The sequence below is a fragment of the Salmo salar genome, chromosome 11 (assembly GCF_965601325.2).
Source record: "Salmo salar chromosome 11, fSalSal1, whole genome shotgun sequence".
Taxonomy (NCBI): domain Eukaryota; kingdom Metazoa; phylum Chordata; class Actinopteri; order Salmoniformes; family Salmonidae; genus Salmo; species Salmo salar.
The window spans coordinates 41,237,501-41,260,235 of record NC_138301.1 but is presented as its reverse complement, the minus strand read 5'-3'; the positions used below and the strand labels follow the sequence as shown (position 1 = coordinate 41,260,235).

The window sequence follows — 22,735 nt, the reverse complement described above, 5'->3', positions numbered from 1 at the left end:
ACTACTACAACTACCACCACCATTACATCAATACTACAACTACCATCATCATTACTACTACTACTACCACCATTACATCAATACTACAACTACCATCATCATTACTACTACTACTACTACCATTACATCAATACTACAACTACCATCATCATTACTACTACAACTACCACTACCATTACATCAATACTACAACTACCATCATCATTACTACTACTACTACTACCACCACCATTACATCAATACTACAACTACCATCATCATTACTACTACCACCACCATTACATCAATACTACAACTACCATCATCATTACTACTACTACCACCACCATTACATCAATACTACAACTACCATCATCATTACTACTACCACCACCATTACATCAATACTACAACTACCATCATCATTACTACTACTACTACTACCATTACATCAATACTACAACTACCATCATCATTACTACTACCACCACCATTACATCAATACTACAACTACCATCATCATTACTACTACCACCACCATTACATCAATACTACAACTACCATCATCATTACTACTACCACCACCTTTAAATCAATACTACAACGACCATCATCATTACTACTACCACCACCATTACATCAATACTACAACTACCATCATCATTACTACTACTACTACCACCACCATTACATCAATACTACAACTACCATCATCATTACTACTACCACCACCATTACATCAATACTACAACTACCATCATCATTACTACTACTACTACCATTACATCAATACTACAACTACCATCATCATTACTACTAATACCACCACCATTACATCAATACTACAACTACCATCATCATTACTACCACCACCACCTTTACATCAATACTACAACGACCATCATCATTACTACTACCACCACCATTACATCAATACTACAACTACCATCATCATTACTACTACCACCACCATTACATCAATACTACAACTACCATCATCATTACTACTACCACCACCATTACATCAATACTACAACTACCATCATCGTTACTACTACTACTACCACCACCTTACATCAATACTACAACTACCATCATCATTACTACTACCACCACCTTTACATCAATACTACAACGACCATCATCATTACTACTACCACCACCATTACATCAATACTACAACTACCATCATCATTACTACTACTACTACCACCACCATTACATCAATACTACAACTACCATCATCATTACTACTACCACCACCATTACATCAATACTACAACTACCATCATCATTACTACTACTACTACCATTACATCAATACTACAACTACCATCATCATTACTACTAATACCACCACCATTACATCAATACTACAACTACCATCATCATTACTACCACCACCACCTTTACATCAATACTACAACGACCATCATCATTACTACTACCACCACCATTACATCAATACTACAACTACCATCATCATTACTACTACCACCACCATTACATCAATACTACAACTACCATCATCATTACTACTACCACCACCATTACATCAATACTACAACTACCATCATCGTTACTACTACTACTACCACCACCTTACATCAATACTACAACTACCATCATCATTACTACTACTACTACCACCACCATTACATCAATACTACAACTACCATCATTACTACCACCACCACCTTTACATCAATACTACAATGACCACCCTCATTACTACTACTACTACCATTACATCAATACTACAACTACCATCATCATTACTACTACAACTACCACCACCATTACATCAATACTACAACTACCATCATCATTACTACTACTACTACCACCTTTACATCAATACTACAACGACCATCATCATTACTACTACCACCACCATTACATCAATACTACAACTACCATCATCATTACTACTACCACCACCTTTACATCAATACTACAACGGCCATCATCATTACTACTACTACTACCACCACCATTACATCAATACTACAACTACCATCATCATTACTACTACCACCACCATTACATCAATACTACAACTACCATCATCATTACTACTACCACCACCATTACATCAATACTACAACTACCATCATCGTTACTACTACTACTACCACCACCTTACATCAATACTACAACTACCATCATCATTACTACTACTACTACCACCACCATTACATCAATACTACAACTACCATCATTACTACCACCACCACCTTTACATCAATACTACAATGACCACCCTCATTACTACTACTACTACCATTACATCAATACTACAACTACCATCATCATTACTACTACAACTACCACCACCATTACATCAATACTACAACTACCATCATCATTACTACTACTACTACCACCATTACATCAATACTACAACTACCATCATCATTACTACTACTACTACTACCATTACATCAATACTACAACTACCATCATCATTACTACTACAACTACCACCACCATTACATCAATACTACAACTACCATCATCATTACTACTACTACTACCACCACCATTACATCAATACTACAACTACCATCATCATTACTACTACCACCACCATTACATCAATACTACAACTACCATCATCATTACTACTACTACCACCACCATTACATCAATACTACAACTACCATCATCATTACTACTACCACCATCATCATTACTACTACTACCACCACCATCATTAAACTGCTATCATTACCATCACCCCTACTACCCATACCACTACTATTTGGAATAATAATCACAACAATAATAATAATAGTAATAACAATAATACTAATAATAAGTAAGTTACTGTTTACTATGCAGATGTTATTATTCAGTGTCCCTCAAGCAAATGCATATTTGTTTATTTGAATTCTTTCTTTTGAAGCAGTGCTGGTGTCAGTTTGGTTGGTTTGGTCCAACACCAGCTGACAGAGGGCTCGTTTCTGGGCTCAGTTCTTGGGTTTGAAGTGCTTTAAATTGGAGACTTGAATTTGGACTTTAATTTAGGTGTAGCCAAAATGTGTATGTCTTCAGATATTTTTTTCAGATAGAATTCTGCATGCTCTAGTTTATAGCATTATATCATTTTGTTGCTCTAGTTTACAGTATTATCTTATTTTGCTGCTCTAGTTTATAGCATTATATCATTTTGCTGCTCTAGTTTATAGCATTATATCATTTTGTTGCTCTAGTTTACAGTATTATCTTATTTTGCTGCTCTAGTTTATAGCATTATATCATTTTGCTGCTCTAGTTTATAGCATTATATCATTTTGTTGCTCTAGTTTACAGCATTATCTTATTTTGCTTTGGGTCATATATGTGACAGAGATAGTGAAAGGAATTAGTAAAAAAGCATGACCATTTTTTACCACACTGCGGTTAACAAGACATGTTATTTTCGACTGTACAACAGGGACTACATACACATCTACGCAAAGTCTATCAATCTTCAGAGAAGACCAAGCACATTTTAAAACAGAGGCTCAAATGTCTACATCTGTTGTGGTTTTTCCCCTGGCAGTGTCCCTCCAAGGGGAGCCCCAGCGGAGGCTGTACAAGGATCTTATGGCCAACTACAACCCACTAGAAAGGCCAGTGTTCAATGACACCCACTCCCTCACCGTCAACTTCAGCTTTAGTTTGATGCAGATCATGGACGTGGTGAGTTACTGTGGTACGCAAGTTAACAGAGCTGAGATTTTTGCGCTAGCCCAACACTAACAGCCCTGATTCAACTCAAATCAAGGGTGATTAGTTGTTTTGTATTATCAGATGTGTTAGCCCTGGGCTGGAACAAAAATGTTCACCTCTGAGGTCCTTCAGGAATGGATTGAGAAACACTGGGTTGTTGTATTACTTTATTCTCTGATGATACAAACTGACATGTTGATCTATCTCTCTCTGATGATACAAACTGACATGTTGATCTATCTCTCTCTGATGATACAAAATGCCATGTTCATCTATCTCTCTCTGATGATACAAACTGACATGTTCATCTATCTCTCTGATGATACAAACTGACATGTTCATCTATCTCTCTCTGATGATACAAACTGACATGTTCATCTATCTCTCTCTGATGATACAAACTGACATGTTCACCTATCTCTCTCTGATGTTACAAACTGACATGTTCATCTATCTCTCTCTGATGATACAAACTGACATGTTCATCTATCGCTCTCTGATGATACAAACTGACATGTTCACCTATCTCTCTCTGATGTTACAAACTGACATGTTCATCTATCTCTCTATCATGTTACAAACTGACATGTTCACCTATCTCTCTCTGATGATACAAACTGACATGTTCATCTATCCCTCTCTGATTTTACAAACTGACATGTTCATCTATCTCTCTCTGATGATACAAACTGACATGTTCATCTATCTCTCTATCATGTTACAAACTGACATGTTCACCTATCTCTCTCTGATGATACAAACTGACATGTTCATCTATCCCTCTCTGATTTTACAAACTGACATGTTCATCTATCTCTCTATCATGTTACAAACTGACATTTCACCTATCGCTCTCTGATGATACAAACTGACATGTTCATCTATCTCTCTCTGATGTTACTAACTGACATGTTCATCTATCTCTCTGATGTTACAAACTGACATGTTCATCTATCTCTCTCTGATGATACAAACTGACATGTTCATCTATCTCTCTCTGATGGTACAAACAGACATGTTCATATATCTCTCTCTGATGATACAAACTGACATGTTCATCTATCTCTCTATCATGTTACAAACTGACATGTTGATCTATCTATCATGCTACAAACTGACATGTTCATCTATCTCTCTCTGATGTTACAAACTGACATGTTCATCTATCTCTCTCTGATGGTACAAACAGACATGTTCATATATCTCTCTCTGATGATACAAACTGACATGTTCATCTATCTCTCTCTGATGGTACAAACAGACATGTTCATATATCTCTCTCTGATGATACAAACTGACATGTTCATCTATCTCTCTGTCATGCTACAAACTGACATGTTCATCTATCTCTCTCTGATTATACAAACTGACATGTTCATCTATCACTCTCTGATGTTACAAACTGACATGTTCATCTATCTCTCTCTGATGATACAAACTGACATGTTCATCAATCTCTCTCTGATGATACAAACTGACATGTTCATCAATCTCTCTCTGATGATACAAACTGACATGTTCATCTATCTCTCTCTGATGATACAAACTGACATGTTCATCTATCTCTCAATGCAACAGGATGAGAAGAACCAGGTTTTAACAACCAACATATGGCTGCAGCTGGTAAGACATTTTTCCATTTGCCTGTTTTAACACGTTTAATTTAGACTATATACTATACTGTATTATACTGCACTATACTATACTGTGCTGTACTGTACAATACACTAGACTACACTACACTATACAATATTATACCATACTGCACTACACTACATCTCCATCTATCTTGCAAATTCGTCACACAAAACTGAATGAAGATGACGTTTATGTTTTATGACAGTTAGCCCTCTCCTGCTCTCGCCTCATCAGCAAACTGTATGAATGTTGTGTTGGCTGTTTTAAATCACCTTAACGAATGGACAACCTCCAGACAGTCAGTCCTTCATAGAGCCACTCCATAGACCTTATAGATAGATGTGACCTTACTCCAGAAATAGGCTATTATAGCATCCCTCTGATAACTATCCATTGTCTGTGGCTCAACCCCCTGGTGGGGAAGACAAAGTTACATTAAGACAATGAAATCTATACAAACCAACATCCATCTCTAGACTCGGAGGTAATCTGTTTGAGCACCCAGGACAGCTTGCTAAAGAAAGTCATTGAGACCGTGTTGATATTGCTACACTTACAGTACACTCATAAGGTGGTGTAACCTCTATCTGTTATGTCTGCTAACACTTATTGATTACAACATGACTGCCAACCTCCCATATAAAGAATGAAAACTGACAATACACTGGCTAAAAAGCATGAACATGTAATTATTTGACAGGGTATGCTTAGTCATGCTCCATACTAGGGCTCCGTTTGTTGTGATGTGTCATGGCATATCAAACATGACGTATGGAAACCTCACCTTGCTACACCAGGCAACAGTCTGGTGTTGTTGAAATGATAAACAGTCCATGCTACCCATCTCAAATCTCAAAATATGAAACAGGATGTGTAGGCCATTGTAAGATTCATTACCTTTTCAAACCAATCATTTACAACCCTCAAACTGATTGATAATGGTCACTATGTCCATTACTTGTTTAGTCATCCACATTTGGATTAGAATTGGAATATACATGTAACTGCCAGAATAAAGGAAACACCAACATAAAGTGTCTTAATAGGGCGTTGGCCTGCCAGAATAGCTGAAATGCACCTTGGCATAGATTCTAGAAGTGGCTGGAACTCTATTGGTGGGATGTGACACCATTCTTCCACAAGAAATAACATAATATGGTGGTGGAAAACGCTGTCTCAGGCACCGCTCCAGAATCTCCCATTAGTGTTCAATTGGGTTGAGATCTGGTGACTGAGACACACACACACACACACACACACACACACACACACACACACACACACACACACACACACACACTTTAAACCCCCAATGCTCCTTTGAGACCCCTCTTTCAAAGTCACTGAGGCATTTTTATACATGACCCTAAGCATGATGGGATGTTAATTGCATAATTAACTCAGGATCCACATCTGTGTGGAAGCACCTGCTTTCAATATACAGTACTTTGTATCCCTCATTTACTCAAGTGTTTCCTTTATTTTGGCAGTTAAATGTAGATCTTAGAAAAGATTGGAACATAGCCTTAATCCTATAAAATGTTTATTCCTTGATACAGTTGTTTATTATAGACTGGGACAGATTCTAATCTGATCTGCTCTGTGTGTTTAATAAAGACTGGGACAGATTCTAATCTGATCTGCTCTGTGTGTTTAATAAAGACTGGGACAGATTCTAATCCGATCTGCTCTGTGTGTTTATTAAAGACTGGGACAGATTCTAATCTGATCTGCTCTGTGTGTTTAATAAAGACTGGGACCGATTCTAATCCGATCTGCTCTGTGTGTTTATTAAAGACTGGGACAGATTCTAATCTGATCTGCTCTGGGTGTTTATTAAAGAGAGGGTTCTGTCAGCAATACCCTTAGAGTCCCACAGGAGGCTGCTGAGGGGAGGACGGCTCACAATAATGCATTGCATTTAATGGAATGGTATCAAACACATGGAAACCAGGTGTTTGATGTGTTCGATAACATTCCATTTATTCCATTCCAGCCATTACTATGAGCCTGTCCCCCCCAATTAATGTGCCGGCAGTCGCCTGTGCCTTAAACATAACAAGCAGTAATACAAACAGTTAGTCATGACAAACAGCTATAGTTAACACTCCTACACTTCTTATACCCTTTAAAGATGTTCCTTTTTAACAGCTTCTCTATTGTTGCTATGCAATGCCTGATTTCCCCAGTTACCACAAAACTTTTACCATTTCCATTTTCAGATTAATCTGCATAGATGGATACATTGTTTATCAAACCATGATTAGGTTCAACAAGCGATGCGAGGCCACAGAACCTCCCACTAATGGATTTAGCTTGTCTGGAAAGGTGTGTGGAGGAGTGGTGAGAATATGATGAGTGTGTTATGTTTCTCTCTCCAGTACTGGAATGATTATTATCTGCAGTGGAATCAGTCTGAGTATCATGGGGTGGCCAATGTGAGATTCCCTGATAGCCAAATCTGGAAGCCAGACATCCTGCTGTATAACAGGTTAGTACTATACCAGTAATCTTGGACCCCATAACCAATTCTTGCTCTATACAGCTGGCCAACTCCATTATTATGGCCTCTAATGTATTACCATGAGGTGGAAGCAGGACTTATATAGTTTGTAAGACAGGTGTTGAGCTCATACCTCTTGTACATGAAATGCTTTTGGACATATTGCCATATGACAGTGTTGATTTGAGGAAATAAATTGGAAATGGAAATGTACAATACACAGATTATAATAGCATGAACTGCTTCTTTAGGAGCCAGCCTGATCTCGTGAGCTCACAGAATGATGTGCATTTTAAGTCAGGCTGGCCAGCAAGGCTATTCTTCATGCAAATAAAGTCAGAAAAAAGCAAAAGCGTATTTCACCAAAAATGCAGATTTCCATATGCTATTGTATACCATTAACCCTCATAGGCTTTCTTCAAGGACAATCACAATGATGAAAATGGAAATAAATGTAAATAAAATGGTAACAGCAGAACCCCCTGCCTGTTTCCCCCTGCAGACAACAACATCTCACCCCTATCTGTCACTGTTCTATTGAACAAGGCCTTAGCTTCACCCCAGTCGATTACATTCCACTATGGTGGCAACTCTTTTAACTTGAGCTCACCTTCCTCCATTCCTATTGAAACCGCTGGGAGTTCATTTGGAGGAGTGCATTATGTGTTGCGAGAGACAGCGCTCTACACTGACTAGGCCATCTCTAGGGGAATGTAGCTGTTGCTATGCTGCAACAAAGGAACCATACTTCAGGTCTTCTATCACACGGTAACCTAGAAAATAATGAGACAGGAATATTAATTTCGAAGGCAGGCATATCTTTTTAACGTTTTAACACCAGCTACAGTATTAGAATTGATACAGTACATTTTCTTTGCCATGTAATCCTTTGTGAGTAGTATGAATGGAAGTGGAGCTACATCATGATTAACAGTCTATGTTGCTCTAGTGATTTATAGCCGTATGATTCATGATCATGGTTTTTAACTGCTCAAGGTCATACTACCACACCAATAAAAGACTGTTGTGTTGCTGTCTGCACATTAATGTAGTGGGTCCCAGCCCTCTTGTAAGGAAGGACCTGTCTATACATTAATGTTGTGGGTCCTAATCCTCTTGTAAGGGCCTGCCTATACATTAATGTAGTGGGTCCCAACCCTCTTGTAAGGGCCTGCCTATACATTAATGTAGTGGGTCCCAGCCCTCTTGTAAGGGCCTGCCTATACATTAATGTAGTGGGTCCCAACCCTCTTGTAAGGGCCTGCCTATACATTAATGTAGTGGGTCCCAACCCTCTTGTAAGGGCCTGTCTATACATTCATGTAGTGGGTCCCAACCCTCTTGTAAGGGCCTGTCTATACATTAATGTAGTGGGTCCCAACCCTCTTGTAAGGGCCTGTCTATACATTCATGTAGTGGGTCCCAACCCTCTTGTAAGGGCCTGCCTATACATTAATGTAGTGGGTCCCAACCCTCTTGTAAGGGCCTGCCTATACATTAATGTAGTGGGTCCCAACCCTCTTGTAAGGGCCTGCCTATACATTAATGTAGTGGGTCCCAACCCTCTTGTATTGGCCTGTCTATACATTAATGTAGTGGGTCCCAACCCTCTTGTAAGGGCCTGTCTATACATTAATGTAGTGGGTCCCAACCCTCTTGTAATGGCCTGTCTATACATTAATGTAGTGGGTCCCAGCCCTCTTGTAAGGGCCTGTCTATACATTAATGTAGTGGGTCCCAGCCCTCTTGTAAGGGCCTGCCTATACATTCATGTAGTGGGTCCCAACCCTCTTGTAATGGCCTGCCAACCGCTCCGTGCAAGCACACCTAATTCCACTAGTCAACCAATCAGCACACCGAATTCAACTAGTCAACCAATCAGCAAGGCAATCATTAGTTAAATCAGCTGTGCTACTGTAGTGTTGTAATGTAACTCGTATTTGGGATGGCTGGGCATCCCCAAGGACTGGGTTTGGGAACGACTGCACTAATGCCCACTTACTGAACACATCCATGTTCTCCCATAGTGCGGACGAGAGGTTTGATGCTACCTTCCATACCAATGTGTTGGTCAACTCCTCTGGGTCCTGCTCCTACTTGCCTCCAGGTAAGTATAGCTCAAGTACCATCCCTGGATATCCATATTCAATACCTTCCACATTAACTCTGTTTTCCCAAGTCAGTTCCACTGAACCATAAAAGCTCACCTTCTATGGTTTTGACCTGTTCAGTTGGCTGGGGTCTAAGCTAGATGCCCTCAATCTCACCCAAATGATCATGGAACAACCCCAAATCCGTAAACACAGGCACCCTCATAGATATCATCCTGACCAACCTGCCCTCTAAATACACCTCTGCTATCTTCAACCAGTATCTCAGCGATCACTGCCTCATTGCCAGCGTCCGTAATGGGTCCACGGTCAAACGACCACCCCTCATCACTGTCTAACGCTCCCTAAAACACTTCAGCGAGCAGGCCTTTCTAATCGACCTGGCCCGGGTATCCTGGAAGGATATTGACCTCATTCCGTCAGTAGAGGATGCCTGGTTATTCTTTAAAAGTGCTTTCCTCACCATCTTAAATAAGCATGCCCCATTCAAAAAATGTAGAACTAGGAAACAGATATAGCCCTTGGTTCACTCCAGACCTGACTGCCCTTGACCACCACAAAAACATCCTGTGGCGTACTGCATTAGCATCAAATACCTCCGCGATATGCAACTTTTCAGGGAAGTTAGGAACCGATATACACAGGCAGTTAGGAAAGCAAAGGCTAGCTTTTTCAAACAGAAATTTTCATCCTGTAGCACAAACTCCAAAAAGTTCTGGGACACTTTAAAGTCCATGGAGAATAAGAGCACCTCCTCCCAGCTTCCCACTGCACTAAGGCTAGGAAACACTGTCACCACCGATAAATCCACGATAAATGAGAAATTCAATAAGCATTTTTCTACAGCTGGCCATGATTTCCACCTGGCTACCCCTACCCCGGTCAACAGCTCTGCACCCCCCACAACAACTTGCCCAAGCCTCCCCTATTTCTCCTTCACCCAAATCCAGATAGCTGATGTTCTGAAAGAGCTTCAAGTTCTGGACCCCTACAAATCAGCTGGGTTAGACAATCTGGACCCTCTCTTCCTAAAATTATCCGCCGCAATTGTTGCAACCCCTATTACTAGCCTGTTCAACCTCTCTTTCGTATCATCTGAGATCCCCAAAGATTGGAAAGCTGCTGCGGTCATCCCCTCTTCAAGGGGGAGACACTCTAGACCCAAACTGTTACAGACTTATATCTATCCTACCCTGCCATTCTAAGGTCTTCAAAAGCCAAGTTAACAAACAGATCACCGGCCATTTCGAATCCCACCGTACCTTCTCCGCTATGCAATCTGGTTTCCAAGCTGGTCATGGTCAACCTCAGCCACGCTCAAGGTTCTAAACGATATCATAACCGCCATCGATAAAAGACATTACTGTGCAGCTGTCTTCATTGATCTGGCCAAGGCTTTCGACTCTGTCAATCACAACATTCTTATCGGCAGACTCAACAGTCTTGGTTTCTCAAATGACTGCCTCGCCTGGTTCACCAACTACTTCTCTGACAGAGTTCAGTGTGTCAAATCGGAGGGCCTGTTGTCCGGACCTCTGGCAGTCTCTATGGGGGTGCCACAGGGTTCAATTCTCGGGCCAACTCTGTTCTCTGTATACATCAATGATGTTGCTCTTGTTACTGGTGATTCTCTGATCCACCTCTACGCAGACGACGCCATTCTGTATACTTCTGGCCCTTCTTTGGACACTGTAACTAACCTCCAGACGAGCTTCAATGCCATACAACTTTCCTTCCGTGGCCTCCAACTGCTCTTAAATGCAAGTACAACTAAATGCATGTTCTTCAACAGATCGCTGCCTGCACCTGCCAGCCCATCTAGCATCACTACTCTGGACGGTTCTGACTTAGAATATGTGGACAACTACAAATATCTAGGTGTCTGGTTAGACTGTAAACTCTCCTTCCAGTACCTTTACTTGCACATTCATCTTCTGCACATCTATCACTCCAGTGTTTAATTTCTAAATTGTAATTATTTCCCCACTATGGCCTATTTATTGCCTTACCTCCCTAATCTTACTTCATTTGCACACACTGTATATAGACTTTTCTATTGTGTTATTGACTGTACGTTTGTTTATTCCATGTGTAACTCTATGTTGTTGTTTGTGTTGCACTGCTTTGCTTTATCTTGGCCAGGTCGCAGTTGTAAATGAGAACTTGTTCTCAACTGGCCTACTTGGTTAAATAAAGGTGAAACAAAAATCAAAATAAAAAAGTTTTCCCTTGGAACAGTGGCTTGTGAAAGTACTCACCCCCTTGGCATTTTTCCTATTTTGTTGCCTTACAACCTGGTATTAAAATAGATTTTTGGGGGGTTTGTATCATTTGATTTACACAACATGCCTACCACTTTGAAGATTTTTTTATTGTGAAACAAACAAGAAATAAGACAAAGAAACGGCAAACTTGAGCGTGCATAACTATTCACCCCCCCAAAGTCAATACTTTGTAGAGCCACCTTTTGCAGCAATTACAGCTGCAAGTCTCTTGGGGTATGTCTCTATAAGCTTGGCACATCTAGCCACTGAGATTTTTGCCCAATCTTCAAGGCAAAACTGCTACCGCTCCTTCAAGTTGGATGGGTTCCGCTGGCGTACAGCAATCTTTAAGTCATACCACAGATTCTCAATTAGATTGAGGTCTGGGATTTGACTAGGCCATTCCAAGACATTTAAATGTTTCCCCTTAAACCACTCGAGTGTTGCTTTGGCAGTATGCTTAGGGTCATTGTCCTGCTGGAATGTGAACCTCTATCCTAGTCTCAAATCTCTGGAAGACTGAAATACGTTTCCCTCAAGAATTTCCCTGTATTTATCGCCATCCATCATTCCTTCAATTCTGACCAGTTTCCCAGTCCCTGCCGATGAAAAACATCCCCACAGCATGATGCTGCCACCACCATGCTTCACTGTGGGGATGGTGTTCTCGGGGTGATGAGAGGTGATGAGAGGTGTTGGGTTTGCGCCAGACATAACGTTTGCCTTGATGGCCAAAAAGCTCAATTTTAGTCTCATCTGACCAGAGTACCTTCTTCCATATGTTTGGGGAGTCTCCCACATGCCTAATGGCGAACACCAAATGTGTTTGCTTATTTTTTTATTTAAGCAATGGCTTTTTTCTGGCCACTCTTCCGTAAAGCCCAGCTCTGTGGAGTGTATGGCTTAAAGTGGTCCGATGGACAGAAAGTCCAATCTCCGCTGTGGAGCTTTGCAGATCCTTCATGGTTATCTTTGGTCTCTTTGTTGCCTCTCTGATTAATGCCCTTCTTGCCTGGTCTGTGAGTTTTGGTGGGCGGCCCTCTCTTGGCAGGTTTGTTGTGGTGCCATATTCTTTCCATTTTTTAATAATGGATTTAATGGTGCTCCGTGGGATGTTCAACATTTCTGATATTTTTTATAACCCTGATCTGTACTTCTCCACAACTTTGTCCCTGACCTGTTTGGAGAGCTCCTTGGTCTTCATGGTGCCGCTTTCTAGGTGGTGTCCCTTGCTTAGTGGTCTTGCAGACACTGGGGCCTTTCAGAACAGGTGTATATATTCTGAGATCATGTGACACTTAGATTGCACACAGGTGGAATGTATTTAACTAATTATGTGACTTCTGACGGTAATTGGTTGCACCAGATCTTATTTAGGGGCTTCATAGCAAAGGGGGTGAATACATATGCACGCACCACTTTTCGTATTTATTTATTTATTTATTTTTAAACAAGTAATTTTTTTTTTCATTTCACTTCAGCAATTTGGACTATTTTGTGTATGTCCATTACATTAAATCCAAATAAAAATCCATTTAAATTACATGTTTTGCAACAAAATAGTAAAAATGCCAAGGGGCCACTGTACATATCCAGGATCAGCTTTCATAACCTTAACCATTAAATTCACTCTACTCCTGGAAAGAAAGTGTACCCAAACGCGATTTAGCCCAGCTTGAAAAAATGTATTGACCCGTTGAAGTATCCTGGGGTAAGGAATGATTTTTGGATTCACTCTACTCGTTTCAGTTACCTTGAGTTAATGTCAGGTTTCAGGGAAGATGACGCCACAGCGTGAGGCTAGTCTTGCTAGGACTATCTGACCTCCACTGCACAAGCCAAATGCACAGTCAGTCATTAGATCAATATCGTGGTAGGAAGGATGTTTTGGCTTTCAAAGCACTTTATTTATTGTTTTGTCCAACATCCCGGAACCATAATCCAATTTCATCTTTGATATCAGATGATTCTGAAAGCTCTACCACTATGTTCAATTGACCATCTGTTCTTTAAAGGGGCAATCTGCAGTAGCTACATCCATTTTTGGACTTATGAAATAAATATATGTACCCATTGATTATTTAAGAATATAACTTATAAATGCCCCATGAGCTTAGTTCAACTGTCGTACCCCATTGTAACCCAAAATATAAGTTTGTTTTACTCCAATGTTTGTAAACAAACACTCTATAGCCTCGAAACATGGTTTAAACTATAATTTTGATATCATGGCTGGTCAGTCCTTGCATCTATAGCTCTGTATATGAATTTGAGTGGTTGCATTTCTCAAGCCCCATCCCTCAGCTTTTTAGCGAAACAGTGGCTGGGAGTTTGCTTTGTTATTGTTTCAACTGCTGATTGCCACTTTTAAAGATGTGTCCAGATATGACAATAAACCATTCTCAACATTTAACCCAGCGTGAGAAAGAAATGCAATTGATTTTGGTTGAGCGGGATTTTTATACAGTACTTATACTGTAAGTTAAATTAACCCAGTTAACCCAATCTAATATTTTCGGACATTTGATATCCATACTAAGCAGATTTAGCACTATTCTGTCATTTGAGAAATATTGCTTTGAAATACATGTCTTTGTATTATCACAAAATACACTACTTAAATGTTGCCCTATTATTATCTGTCTATTTCTACACTTCTGGGAGCCTGAAATTGGTGCAGAATAATAATAGTAAGAAGAATTACGAAGAAGAAGATGAAGAAGATAATTAGAATGCTGTGTCTTTCATTCCAACCAATACAAGACCACTCCCGTTTTAGCCCCACTTCACTGCAGATTAAATCCATTTATTTGTTACTTTTCTAGCTTGTCCACGTTTTTTTTTCTCCCACCCAAGAGACCCGACAATCCTCCTGTAACTTCCCTTCAGTCATTCAGGATGCAGGTCATCATGCTTGCGTCCCAAACAGCACCCTATTCCCTATGTAGTTCACATGCACTACTTTTGACTAAGCCTGTATCACATGTAGGGAATAGGGTGCCTTTCGAGACATAGCCATAGTCCCTGAAGATATGAAAGAGAACAGTAGGTGGTAAAATCTTATATAGAATTGCAACATTCTACCAAGGAGCTGTGGGTGTGAAAACACAATGTTAAAGGTCCGATGCAGACGTTTTTATCTCTATCAAATCATTTCTGGGTAACAATTAAGTACATTACTGTGATAGTTTTCAACTAAACGGGTCAAAAAGAAACAAAAATGTCTTCTTAGCAAAGATTTCTCAAGATAGAATTCAACTAGGACTGTCTGGGAGTGGTCTGAGTGGGGAGGGGACAACTGAAAACTAGCTGTTATTGGCAGAGAGGTTTGGAACTCTCTTTCTTATTGTTCTATTAACTAATTCACTGCCTGGTGACGTCACCAGGCAGGCAAAAACTCCATAACACCAAAACAGGCTGAAATGTATTTTTAAACAGCTCTTCTGAAAACAACTCTGGGCATTATCATAATTTTCACAATTTCACAGTATTATTCCAAACTCATAGTGTGGAAATATATATTTCAAAAAAGTAGAAAATCACATTTTTGACTGCACTGGGCCTTTAAACTACATTTTTAACTGTGGTTGGGTGAGGAGTAGATTTTTTTCAGTTGCTACAATCTTCAACACTGTCATTCTTATTTTGTCTTCAGACAACACAATAACTCCAAGTATTTTTCAGTTTCTGTTTTACTTTGGCCGACAGTCTGATTCCCTAACAAACTAGTTTTATTAATTGGATTACTTCGTATCCATCGAGTGTTTCCTCCATTGCATTGATGTTCATTTGTGATGTGTTTAAAATGCATTCTACATTTTAATTCCACATCAGTGCTGCTTGGTTCATAAGATTGGCTCTGTTCATTCTGTATAATAACATGCGTAGGGTGAGATTGGCTCTGTTCATTCTGTATAATAACATGCGTAGGATTGAGATTGGCTCTGTTCATTCTGTATAATAACATGCGTAGGATTGAGATTGGCTCTGTTCATTCTGTAGAATAACATGCGTAGGATTGAGATTGGCTCTGTTCATTCTGTAGAATAACATGCGTAGGATTGAGATTGGCTCTGTTCATTCTGTAGAATAATATGCGTAGGTTTGAGATTGGCTCTGTTCATTCTGTAGAATAACATGCGTAGGATTGAGATTGGTTCACTCTGTTTTTGTCAGAGGTCTGGGAAGTGGGAAGATACTGTAGTGTAAGTGAAGTCTGACCAAGCACTTAATATACTCTAGTGTCCTCCCTGGGGCCCTAAGCAACATTCTGCTAAGGGGCCCTCCTACCTGACCTGTAAACCATTTACCATTGCCATACAGTCACACCTGACACCTCAGTGCTCCCACTACAATCCTCCCTCCTTTAAAACTGTTTGCTCCATCTGTCAGTCTAAGAATAAATAGACCTATACAGAACAGACTGAGGTATAAACAAGCAATATTTATTTAATATAATATTTTCTATAGAATCTTAAGATAAGTGTATATTAACATTAACATAAATAATAAATTGTAGAAAATATAAAATATAGAAAATAACAAAATATGAGCTTTGAGCTTTGAGCTTTGGCTCTGCTGTTTGGTAATTAGTCCAGTCCTCACAATATTATACAATTAGCTTTGTCTATACAATGTAAACATAAGTCTATAGGCTATGGCTGCATCTATATGTCTCAAAAGAGTCAAATAAAACCTACAGTTGAAGTGGGAGGTTTACATACACTTAGGTTGGAGTCATTAAAACTCATTTTTCAACCACTCCACAAATTTCTTGGTAACAAACTATAGTTTTGGCAAGTCGGTTAGGACATCTACTTTGTGCATGACACAAGTCATTTTTCCAATAATTGTTTACAGACAGATTATTTCACATATAATTCAATGTATCACAATTCCAGTGGGTCAGAAGTTTACATACACTAAGTTGACTGTGTCTTTAAACAGCTTGGAAAATTCCAGAAAATTATGTCATGGATTTAGAAGCTTCTGATAGGCTAATTGACATAATTTGAGTCAATTGGAGGTGTACCTGTGGATGTATTTCAAGGCCTACCTTCAAACTCAGTGCCTCTTTGCTTGACATCATGGGAAAATCAAAAGAAATCAGCCAAGACCTCAGAAAACAATTGTAGACCTCCACAAGTCTGGTTCATCCTTGGGAGCAATTTCCAAATGCCTGAAGGTACCACGTTCATCTGTACAAACAATAATACGCAAGGATAAACACCATGGGACCACGCAGCCATCATACCGCTCAGGAAGGAACTGCGTTCTTTCTCCTAGAGATGAACATACTTTGGTTCGAAAAGTGCAAATCAATCCCAGAACAACAGCAAAGGACCTTGTGAAGATGCTGGAGGAAACAGGGTCAAAAGTATCTATATCCACAGTAAAACAAGTCCTATATCGACATAACCTGAAAGGCCACTCAGCAAGGAAGAAGCCACTGCTCCAAAACCGGCATAAAAAAAGCCAGACTACGGTTTGCAACTGCACATGGGAACAAAGATCGTACTTTTTGGAGAAATGTCCTCTGGTCTGATGAAACAAAAATGGCCATAATGGCCATAAACACCATCGTTATGTTTGGAGGAAAAAGAGGGAGGCTTCAAGCCAAAGAACACCAACCCAACCGCGAAGCATGGGGATGGCAGCATCATGTTGTGGGGGTGCTTTGCTACAGGAGGGACTGGTGCACTTCACAAAATAGATGGAATCATGAGGAGGGGAAAATGATGTGGATATATTGAAGTAACATCAGAAGACGTCAGTCAGGAAGTTAAAGCTTGGTCGCAAATGGGTCTTCCAAATGAACAATGACCCCAAGCATACTTCTAAAGTTGGCCCATCCAAAGGAATGGGCCAAAATTCACCCAACTTATTGTGGGAAGCTTGTGGAAGGCTAGCCAAAACGTTTGACCCAAGTTAAACAATGCTACCAAATACTAATTGAGTGTATGTAAACTTCTGACCCACTGGGAATGTGATGAAAGAAATAAAAGCTGAAATAAATCATTCTCTCTACTATTATTCTGACATTTCACATTCAAAAAAAAAATGTTGATCCTAACTGACCTAAGACAGGGTATTTTTACTAGGATTAAATGTCAGGAATTGTGAAAAATTAAATGTATTTGGCTAAGGTATATGTAAACTTCCGACTTAAACTGTATACAGCTATGTGATTATCTTTGGTTCCCTCTACAGCCTGGGCATTTTCATTATCAGCATGGGCACCAGTCTATCTGGACTGTCTGGAAGAAATTGAGAAAGTATGTCACATAGTTAGTTAAGAAGTCATTTACACAAATGCACTTCTGCTATACAATCTTAAATCTTACTACGTGTGTAAACATTTGAATGTTTGAATTAAAATCTTACCATCAAAATATTCCTCTTCTGCACTTTCTTGAGGCAAAATCATCAATGATATCATAGGACATGTGATTCCCCACGTCATGATTTATACTTATGATGGCCAGACCAATCAAACATTCCTGTGACATGGAAGACCTCAGGTAGCTTTTGATGAGCTTTCATTTTGAAAAGGTTAGGATAGAGTTCCTCCAGGTTTTTCTCACCAAGAAAGGAAAGCAGCTCAAAGGCAGTCATCTTGTCTGATGGCAGATCAGGTCAATTCTGAATCTCGTGTGCCAGATCCACTCCACTGATGTCACAGTCATCTCTGACGGTTAGAGTGTTTTCAACTTCCATGCAGTGAGCCTTTAAAGATTCACTGGACATCTGAGAGGCAGTGCTGAAGTTCAGAAGCACTCCATATTTGGTTTTCACCTGGTTGAGTGTTTCAAATCTCTCATCCATGGATGTCACAGCAGAGTCGACCACAATGTTGAAGTAGTTGACTTCAAGGTTTTTCAGTGCATCAGTCACTGGTTCATCAGGAGCATCATAGCTGAAATGCCTCTTGCTGTTTCTCAGTCTCTTCTCTTTCAGAAAAGCCTCCACATTCATTTCTTCACAAATGCTTTTGGCTGTTGTCTGGGCCTCAGAGAATCCAGTTTCCCGGTATGTAGAGAGGGAAGCCTTTGCATTTGAGATTAAATTCACTGTGATATCCAACTGCATTGAGGCGGATTGGAGGAGCTTGTTCGCCTTCTGTGTCATTGTCAGTATCTCACACCATAGGACACGGCAAATCAACAAGAGGTAGGATCCAACTTCCTCTGCAAGTGCTCGTGCCTCCACTTTGGCCACAGGATCATTGATCGTCTGTCTGGCTTGCAGTAATGCCTCCCGAACCTCAGAAGCCTGATACCTGATTTCATGAACACTTTGGAGCCTACTCTCCCATCTTGTGTCACTCCATGACTTCACGCTTATGTTCACGTGTTTCTTCAAAACACTCCATCTTTGTGTGCCAGCTGAAAAGAAGGTAAAGAGCTTTTGCACATGCCCAAAAAACCCAACTGCATCTTTTGAAGGTTTGGCAGCATCTGCAATGACAAGGTTTAGAGTATGTACTCCACATGGGACGAACATGGCTCTGGGATTTTTTTTTAGCAGTCTGGCTTTACTCCTTGTTGCTTGCCCTTCATGTTGGCCCCATTATCATAAGCTTGCCCTCTGCATTCTTCAAATGGAATCTTGAGCTCGTTCAGCTTATCTAAAATGACAGTGGACAGATTCAAGCCTGTTGTAACCTCAACATTCACAAAGCCGAGGAAGTGATCCTTGATCTCTGGCCTTCCCTTTAAAGCCACGCTTCTCAGAATAATGGACATTTGCTCCTGGTGACTAATGTCAGGTGTACAGTCCAAGATAATGGAGATGTACTTTGCGTCTCTGTAACAAAGCCTCTCGATGGAGGGGGGGGGGGGGGGGGGGGGGGGGGGGCAGGAGAGCTGAAGGAATCAGGAGCAGGAGAGCAGAAGGGTTCCAGGAAAATCCCCCATTTATTTTGGCAGAACCGAAAAGCACAACGACACATACAGGGGAGAAACCTCAACTCCGTTATGCCACAAACAAAATGTCCACGGTAAAACACGTACCATACAAACAACAAACAACGCCCGTGGTGCAGGCACGCACCCCTTACATGTTGCCTACAGCAAGATAATCCCGCACACAGCCTAACCTGCTGCGGGGAAATATAAACCCACCGAAATCAAACAAAACAAGACACCGGTGTGTAAAACCAGATAGAACTAAATGAAAAGGAAAATGGGATCGGTGGCAGCTAGTAGGCCGGCGACGACGTCCGCCGAGCACCGCCCGAACAGGGAGAGGAGCCACCTTCGGTGGAAGTCGTGACAGTCTCTTACTTGAGTCACTATTGCTTCCAGAATCTTGTCACTCACAATCTGTATCAGCTCATTCTGTGTGCGCTTCCCAAGGTAATGAGCATGTGTCTCTCCATCTTTAATTTTGTTGAGATGATTTTCCATTATGGGGTCAAATTTAGCCAGTAATTCAACCTCTTTTAGGAAGTTACCGTTATCTGGTTGTGGAAGAGTTTGTCTGATCAACCCCTGAGAATGCTAGGTTTATTTCAGCCAGAGACTGGGTGATACTTATTAAACATGTAAGGACATCCCGTAATCTCTTTCTTTCAGCCTCCAAAACTGTCATTTGTTTCTGGTCAAGAGTCTGTCCCCAACTTAGGCGCAGATCAAGTTCTCTCCACTTAATTATATTGTTTGTGTTCAGGACTACCCTCATGGTGTTTCAGAATGGCGTTGATATTTGACCAGTCATTCACTCCTTCCTTTATTATTTTGTAGTCTTTGGTAGAAAATACAATACACAGCGTTGTTTTTGATCATCTTTCCCCATTTGACAGCTGTCTCTTTAATAAGCCTGAATGGAAACCTCTTCTAAACTTGTCTATAGGGTAAGAAAAATCCAGTCCTGGTTTGAATGGACCTCTAACTCAGTCCTCATAAAGTCTGTTAAGACTGGGGGCCAATCTGCTGGGTCATTTGGTGGAGCAGCAACTGTTCTATTAGGGTCTGAGCTGCTTGTATCTGATGCTGGCTGTACACCTCTGGTTGTGCTAGTACTGGCTGAGGCTGCCTGTACTTCACCTGGGTCTGCGTTAGTACTTGCTGAAGACGGCTGTATTGGGTCTGTGTTAGTACTTGCTGAAGCCGGCTGTACTGGGTCTGTGTTAGTATTTGCTGAAGCTGCCAGTACTGGGTCTGTGTTAGTACTTGCTGAAGCCAGATGTACTGGGTCTGTGTTAGTACTTGCTGAAACCGGCTGTACTGGGTCTGTGTTAGTATTTGCTGAAGCTGCCAGTACTGGGTCTGTGTTAGTATTTGCTGAAGCCAGATGTCCTGGGTCTGTGTTAGTACTTGCTGAAGCTGCCAGTACTGGGTCTGTGTTAGTATTTGCTGAAGCTGCCAGTACTGGGTCTGTGTTAGTATTTGCTGAAGCCAGATGTATTGGGTCTGTGTTAGTATTTGCTGAAGCCAGATGTACTGGGTCTGTGTTAGTATTTGCTGAAGCCAGATGTACTGGGTCTGTGTTAGTACTGGCTGAGGCTGGATGTGGATCAACTGAGTCTGTGCTTGTACTGGCTGATGACCCAGCATCTCCTCTACTGACAAACTTAAGCATAGCACCTGTAAATTATAGATAACAATACTATTTTATCAGCTGCATCAGGCCCATTCAAACTGGCTCCCCCAGATTTCCTTTTATACATTTTCAAGTATAATATACTATTTATACTATGGCTTGGCTGAATACTTGATGGTTATTATTTACTGAGAGATGTGCATCCATATTGCCCAGTATTCCCAGCTAATCAACTTTTAAATTCAATATATAAATCAATAGACAATGTCAATCTATTGCTTTCCATCTTACATTGGTCCAGAGTTGTAACTAAACCTTGATTGAGAGACTAGATAATCATTGTCTTGTTTTAAAATGATGTGCGCCTGTGAGGAGTGCCATCATGCCCATATTTTGTCTGGACTGGTCCCCACAGAGGTTGCTGCTGGAAAGTGCGAGTTTCATTTCGTGCACGCGCATATGAACGCATGTTCACGCGTGACACGGTTATCTTTTCCGAGCTGCAGTTTATAAACACAGTTGCCTGTTGGCGTTTATCAAACGTAATAAATAGTTGTATTTCACTCTCACTTTTGTTAGGCACAAAGTCACAGAGCACAACCCTGGAAGTGGCTGGCAAGCAAACAAGACACAGACAGACCAAGAGATGCACTGCCCAGCTAAGTTAGCAAGACAGACAGACTAGAGAGAGATGCACTGCAAGCTAGCACATCAACTTAACGTTACTGTTATTTGCTGACAAACTTGGAGAGGAGAGAACACAGGTTTACCTGATTGCTGTTCCCGCAATTCACTCACATGGTGGTTTTTTTCGTGACCAGAAGGAAAGTTCCGCTTCATCCTCATCGAAGTTGTATACATTGACACCCGCTTTGACACGAGGGGGAGGCAGGGCCCTTGCGTAATTTGTGGGGCCCTACGCAACTTGTGTAGTGAGCGTATGGGGCCGCCCGGCTCTGAGTGTAGGTTCTGTCTGCCCA

The 22,735-nt window shown here is 40.7% G+C and overlaps 1 protein-coding gene across 1 annotated transcript in view; it reads left to right on the top strand.

The window, feature by feature from the left end:
- Positions 1-22,735, top strand: part of LOC123725163 (neuronal acetylcholine receptor subunit alpha-7) — a 45,567-nt gene that overhangs the window by 9,531 nt on the left and 13,301 nt on the right. Inside the window, exons 2-5 of the mRNA XM_045689549.2 lie at positions 3,527-3,666; positions 5,275-5,319; positions 7,716-7,825; positions 9,865-9,944. Coding sequence (XP_045545505.1) covers positions 3,527-3,666; positions 5,275-5,319; positions 7,716-7,825; positions 9,865-9,944 — 375 coding nt within the window. The remainder of the gene's footprint in view (positions 1-3,526; positions 3,667-5,274; positions 5,320-7,715; positions 7,826-9,864; positions 9,945-22,735) is intronic.